At 32.8% G+C, this 7,593-nt stretch overlaps 1 protein-coding gene across 5 annotated transcripts in view; it reads right to left on the bottom strand.

Moving 5' to 3' along the window:
* Nucleotides 1-2,442: 2,442 nt before the first annotated feature.
* Pcdh11x (protocadherin 11 X-linked) overlaps nucleotides 2,443-7,593 on the bottom strand; it is a 694,600-nt gene continuing 689,449 nt past the window's right edge. For all 5 annotated transcript variants that reach the window (XM_040283707.2, XM_040283706.2, XM_040283708.2 and 2 more), the window contains one exon: nucleotides 2,443-7,507. In XM_040283707.2, coding sequence (XP_040139641.2) covers nucleotides 6,825-7,507 — 683 coding nt within the window. In that variant the 3' untranslated portion in view covers nucleotides 2,443-6,824. The remainder of the gene's footprint in view (nucleotides 7,508-7,593) is intronic.

Raw genomic sequence — 7,593 nt, 5'->3', positions numbered from 1 at the left:
CAGTCATTTTCTCTAAAGTTTTAAATTAATTTGATAACCCCATGCCCCCATACATAATAAGAACAATATTTCACTTTACCCAAAATGTGTTGATTAATAAGTTAATCTCAACTAAAAAATAAATACGCTTTCAAGAACATCAGGACCTGTGGGCCAGCAAATATCTGGCACTGTAGCCTACTCAAGTTGACATGTTAAACTAACCATCATGAGATCAGTACATTTGACTTTACTACAAATAATAGTGGGGCATTTTTTATCTCAGAGAAAATAAGAGTTTATGAATTAAAAAATCTATTCCCTGGATGTATCCATTTGTTGCATAGCACACATAGTTTTGGAGGTTCCAGTCCATGGTTCACCCTATCATTTGGGGCTTGTGACAAGAGAACAAAACACAGTGGGAGTGTTGCAGAGCAAAACTGCTCATATCATAAGCCAAGGGCCAGAGCTGCATTATACCTTGTGAGTGCAAACCCCCATTGACCTAAAGACCTCCCACTCAGGCCCACCTCTCAAACTTTTTACCACCTCCCAACAGTTTCACATTGGGAACCATGCCTTTAGCACATAGGTCTTTGGGGGGACATTCAAGATCCAAACTATAACCCAAATGAACTTCATGTCCTTGCTCTTTATAATTAAAGTTCAATTCCTTCAGTGTCATTCCTGGGCAAGAAACAGGCATGTTTATGCTAAAATTTTTGACACTTTACTGAGCACAAGTGGGTAAGCTAAAACTAATCAGAGAGCTAAGAATTTATTCTTTAAACAAATTCTCCTTTCCAGGCATGTAAATGAATTGTAATCTGTAGGAGGATGACTTTCAGTATTGGGAAAAGAGCAGCATATGTCTAAGGCTTTTAGTTTCATTGTGTTTGAACACATGAATGCTTTTAGAGAAAAATGTACTGTGACACAAATTATCATTTTGATACTCATATAAGTCATGCAGTAATTTATTTTTTCTAGTCTTATGAATAAATAATGCAATGGGAAATTTGAAGGGGGCTCTTGCAGTGTAATTTGCTCTATAAATATGAGCTGTTCTTATGGAGACATTATAAAGGCCACAAAGTCTTTCTTTCATGAAAAATTTCTACCCTCTCCTATCTTTAGAGTTTTGTTTTCATAGTAAATTTTTATAATTTCCAGATATGTGGTGTCAAAGGGTCAATTAGGCACAAACTAAAAAAAGAGTTAAGGAATCAGTGAACAGTTGTCTCTCAATTAGTCATATCTTCAAAAGTATTTATTTCTTGACAAATCCAGTGATTACCTTCTAATAGAGAAAGTGCAACTTCATCAACATATCACATAATAATAAATCATTTCTGCACCACTCTGAAGAAAGTAAAACATGTCAGAATCTAACAAATTTTGTCTCCAACTTCAGAAATAATGAAAATTAACTTTTTGGATTGTATTTGTTCTCTGTATCACCAGTTTCTCTGAATCTCCCTCTACTTGATAAGATTCCTGAATAGGAAGTTAATGGTGTTCCACATGAAACCAAGAGAAATTTAACCTATGCATTGGATTATTTGCTTTCTTATTTGTTAAAATATTACACAGTTAATCTGGGGAACATTAGTGAAATACCAGTAACTTGCTATTTTAAAAAATATTTTTGGTTATAGATGGACATAATACCTCTATTTTATATATCTATGTATCTATCTATCTACCTATCTATCTATTTGTTTGTTTATTTTATGTGGTATTGAGGATTGAACCCAGTGCCCCACACATGCTAGGCAAGGGTTCTACCACTGAGCTACAACTCCAGCACTCACTTTCTTATTTTTTAAAGATGAGAAGGGGAGCACATTTGCTTAATATTTTCTATTAAGATTTTAGTATAATCTACCTATTAGAGAACAGAAAAAAGCACTAGAATATGCATTTTGTAATACTTAATCAAATTTCAGGGTTAATAAAAATGCCATATATAATTGCATATTTAGTGATATTGTGCTGTTTGAGAAATTTCAGTATCCTAGGATTCTCTCCATTAAGCCAGCGGGAAAAATGAAACAAGGAGTGAAGTTATTTTGTTTCACAAGTATTATCACCATTCTCCAGAAACTTATATAACCTGGATCTCCTCAGATTGCACAGATAAGTCCTTAGGTGGCTTTTATATTAAATGATGTAATGGGACTAATGTGGATAAATAAATACCTCTTTAGTTTTACATGGAAGATGCAAAATAAATGTTTGAAAACATTACACTATTGTTCAACATTAAAAAGTGACTGAAATGAGGTTTAGTTAATAGAATTATATTAAATGTGTTGTAAGAGTAAATAAGAAAGTAATAAATCTCACAGAACTTTACCAGCAAAAATTGTATTTTACTCTATATAAATTTAAAAAACAATTTAACATAAAATAAAACCTTTGATTTTTTTGGTTAATGAACATACACAATAAAATGCATTATTATTTTTCATAATTATTTTATTATTATCTATATTAATGAATAAGAAATCATGCAATACAGAACCTGAAATAGAACATTAATACACATTTGCCGCTGGACTACATACTGCCATCCTGGGCCATAGAATATCCAACTATCTCACATCCAAAGCATGTTTAGAGCTGCCTTGAGATACTGTTCACTTTCAGATACTGTATGATGTCACAGAGGAGGAATCTTCCAAAAACACAAACATAAATACATATTTCATAAAATTCCAAATATTTTAAGTAGGGACAGCATAAATTTTACACATTTTATTCCTAAAAGCATCACATACAATCACTACACAATTGCCTTCATTTTTTTCATTTGTGCACACACATTTTTTGAGCAGCCTTTTCATTTCTAATCCTGCTGTTGTCAACTTTCACTGATTTTAAAAATCATATCTATGAAAAGCACAAGGATGGTTGGTATAAGAAATCTAGTGTGAATGAATACTTTAAGGCCTCTGCATGAAATTTCTCCAGTGTGGCAATTGGCACATAATACAAAAGGTTCGTATCTAACTATAGCTCACTTACTCTTGCTTCCATGTTTTCTACGCAAATCGAGCTAGGTGAAAATAGCCAAAATTGTATCTAATAATTGTGAGAAAAATTTACCTTAACATATCTATAAATCTGGTTGGCAAAAAATATGAAAGATGAAAAACAAGAAATTATAATCACAGTGGAAAACAAAACATAAGAGAATAAATAAATAAAAACATAAACATTAGATTTTTAGAGGTGTCATAACTATAAATTTGGTTGGCAAAAATATGAAAGATGAAAAACAAGAAATTATAATCACAGTGGAAAACAAAACAGAAGAGAATAAATAAATAAAAACCTAAACATGTAGATTTTTACAAGAGTATTTTAGGAAATATATGCACATTTCAGCCTTAATACAGACAAAAATTAATGTTAAAATGTTTATGAGTAAAACCCACTAAATTTCTAAATTTACCCAAGACTAAAAAGGTGTTTTCAAGTGTGATGTGATTACATTTTAAGGACTGCCCAATCTGCAATTTCTTTTTAGTCCATTTTTCCCATTTTAATGAAAGTGTGTGACAAATATGAGTTTGGGAAGGCAGATGCTCTTCATAACTGTCACCATTACACAATAGCACTAATTATTTTATAATAATTTTTCTAATCAAATTTACATAATTAAAAGTAAAATGTTAAATTATAAAATGAGACTATGCAAAATGTACTCTCTAAGTTTATTACATGGTTGGTATTATAAGTAAAAGTTAGTTTTAATACATTGACACAATATTAGTAAAATTTGTTCAATAAATGAATGTGTCTATATTTAGCATATGAGATACAGTGACAGCATACTTACAAAAAATGTAGTATATTAATGCTATATCTAGAAAATTAATAATCAAAATGTAGGTGAATATGGCCAAAAAATAGAATAACCAATATGGCTGAACATTTATTACAGTATCAAATCATTCAATTTGAAATTCTAATTTTAAACCAAATTGGATCTTTCTTTTTCTGAGGGAAACATTTCTTGATTGATAGTAAAGTAAGACATTTTGCAGTTTTATAACTACATATTTTGCATATCAGAAGAGCCACCTGTGAGCTTTGTCAACTTACAGCTCTGTCTATCCATTCAAAGAAAATAAATGTAAGGTGATGAGAAAGATCTCATCAAATCTGAAGCCCCGGAAGTTACAGTTCTCCAAGGCCAGACTCAGTGGAAGCTTAGAAAGAGAATGCATAGGGGAGAATAACTGGGCTCACACCCCTTGCCTCTTTGGCTATTCCCAGCCTGCTTCCATTCAATTCCTCTCTGGTACAAACCCAGAAGAGGGTGCCCAGTCGTTTAATATTCTAAACACAATCTAAGTCTGATTAAAAAATCAGAGTTAGAAAGGGCAATAAAAGCATATTTGTTCATTCCTATATTTCTAGGAAAGGTATCAAAACTTTACAACTTTTTAGACATGAGCTTTTAAGAGCCTTCCTAGTAAATCCATACTTTGCACTATCAGAAAAATTTCCCAAGTTATACAACTTTGATTTCTGTTTTTCATTAACAAGAGAGTAATCATTGGGATTAACAATAAAATTTTAATAATTTTTCAGCTTCTCTTTTTATCTACTTTAAAATCTGAGCATGTATAGATCACAACTAAATAAATATTTAGAGAGGAAAATGTGGAAGTATTTGAAATACAAGAAAAAATTCTCACACAATCTGTAATTTTTGAAAGAAAAAATGTGTTCTAAAATCTACTGGAAGCACTGATTTTGTCATTCTGGGTTTCTTTATCTTCCCCAGGTTTAGATTCTTCATCAACAATAACAATAGCAACAACAATATCAACACATACACTTGATCATATTTCAATAAACTTTCAAATATTCATGTACACCTGGAAAACCAATACGCTCCAAATCACTTGGAACACTAACACACATAAAGGAGGAAAAAATAGTTCTAATTAATTTGAAAATTCACTAATTGAACTCTATTAGATAAAAGTTAAGAGGTTATTCTATACACCAACTCAAATACAATTTAAACTGTTTCACAATGGGAACAATATATATTCTCAAAACGCTACTTAACCTGCTGGGCACACGAAGAGAAGCTTTCTCAACATCCAGTAGAATCCTTCACCAATGAAATTATACATTTACCACAGTTTATATTACAACATTTACACATTGTTTAATCATAAATTACATATCTTCAAGTTACACATTACAAAGTCTACATCTAATTTAATCAACAAGAAATATTGACCCTCCCCCCCCATAAAAGATTAATGATCTCTTGGTTTAGTGTGATACTGAAACAAGACATTTTCTTGCTTTTGTTATGGAGGAAAATTAACTTGGTGATGTTTCTGTTAATTTATGAAATGTGCACATATAAGATAATGATCAGCTGAGCAGGTAAAACACAGAAAAATAAAGAATAGACAACAGAAGGAAACTACTGTTTCCTATGAATACTACTGTATTCTTTGCTTAGAAGGACATATTCTGTTTCATATGAAATTTTGTTGGATTTTTTTTGTGTGTGTGTGTGTTATTGGAGTATTTCTTATTTACCCCAAATAGCAGTCATGAACCTTATTTCTCCCTCTGCACATCTGCTGGAAATTCTCTAATGTAATACTATCAATGTAGATTCATAATTACGTATATTGAAATGTTCCTTTCTGACTTTCATCTTGTTAATCAGTGGTTTTCTTCAGTAAATTGAGCTAGAATGACAAAAAATCCCTTAGTCTTATATGTTTAGAAGAGGGTTTTATCTACAGTTTCCTTTGTTTGTTTTTTTGTACTATACATCTTTTGGAACAGCCTATTGAGCTGTCAGATTATCATTTAAATCTTTCTGATTGTTACTACCAAAGAGTAGTTTACAACAACAGCTGTAAATCAACCATGCATTGAATGCATCTACCTTCCTTATGATTTTTATATACAAATTCCAATTAATGATGGAATATAGGCTTAAAATGGCAGATATGATATTATTTCTGATGTACATTACACTACCTACAAAGGTACACATTTTCTTTTTTAAAAAAATAAGCCCTTTTTGACAAATAGTTGCCTAATATGGGCATATTATTGCACTTTAATGTCTCGAACTCTACTAAAGAGTAGAGAAATAGGTTTATAGATCTGTACAGATTATAAGTTCTGTTTGGAAAATGTATGTACAAAATATATCAATATATTCTTGAAATAAAGGTAGAAAACATAAAAAACAGTGACAGACAAAACTGTAAGAGCTATTTACACTACCTAGTGTAGATTTTTGAAGATAGAAACACTAATAACAAAATATTAGAGACAAAGAATTAACAAAAATCAAATTAAAATGCAAACAAAAATTCTATAGTACTTATACCTTTTAATATTATCTGAACCAATGTTTAGTTAAACTAAAGATAAACTTGGAAAATAAGATATTTTCTAGTTTTCCATTTGCTACTTACTGAGTCCATGAAAATCAGAAAGGAAGAAATCAGTAATATTGCACATGGTGGTAAAAAATGAAAAAAAAAACCAGTACATCAGAAATAGTATACACTACATATTAATTTTTGCCATGATAAGCCTTTCTGTACAAAGGGATGTGAATTTTTAAATTTTGTTTCATTTTAAAACACATTCTCAATTAAAAATTTTAAATTTATTTTTTAACTTTTGACTAAGGGTCTAGCTCTAGTCTTTTTCTGGTATCTGTTTCTATTTACAGAGCTATTTACAAACCTAGCAATTTGGAATATTCCTTGAAATTGGATCTTCAACTTTGAATATATACATCTGTCTGAAAATGTGAAATAGTTAGTTTAACTTTACAAGGGATGTTCTTCCATAATGGGGGAATCACCCCTAGAGGGTCTGGCCTGTTGGCCTGGTGTGAAGGTTGTCAAGGGAATGACTTTAATTGAATCATCATTGGGATGAAGTCTTTCAGACATAGTGTAAAACTGAGATCTAGCACTACCTTGCACTCCCTGATCAAGAGTATGCAGTCCATCAGCTCCAGCACCTTGCACCCAACCTTGCTGCAAACCCATTGGTGTCTGGACTTGACTGCGGTGGAGAGAGGCAGCCTGTGGCAGAGGCGGGCTGCGGCGAATTGCAGTAGCCTGAGCCAAGGGAGGGCTGTAAGAGAGGGCTGAGGCCTGTGTGGGGGGTGGGTTGTGGTGAAGTCCAGTGGCCTGTGCTAGAGGAGGACTGTGGTGGAGAGCAGAGGCCTGTACTGGTGGAGGACTGTGGCACAGAGCGATAACTTGGGTCACTGGAGGACTGTGGCAGAGAGCAATCGTCTGTGTCACTGGAGGGCTGCGACGGTGAGCAGATGCCTGTGTCAGAGGTGGGCTGTGGCATAGAGCAGAGGTCTGTGCCTGTGAAGGGCTGGAATGGGTCAGAGAAGCTGGCATCCAGCAGGCATCAGAATGGCCCAAGATGAGACATTCTTGAGTGCAGTTGTCAGAGGCCTCTTCCACAGTTGGTTGCACAGTTATTTCTGCAGCTGTTGGGGTGGGGGAAACAAAAAAATAAAATTTATATTCCAAAAGCATATTTTTATTATCTACTTAAATCATATTGTTACATGAA

This window comes from Ictidomys tridecemlineatus, chromosome X, assembly GCF_052094955.1.
Source record: "Ictidomys tridecemlineatus isolate mIctTri1 chromosome X, mIctTri1.hap1, whole genome shotgun sequence".
Lineage (NCBI taxonomy): Eukaryota > Metazoa > Chordata > Mammalia > Rodentia > Sciuridae > Ictidomys > Ictidomys tridecemlineatus.
The sequence above is the reverse complement of the archived record's forward strand: the minus strand, read 5'-3'. Positions and strand labels throughout refer to the sequence as shown.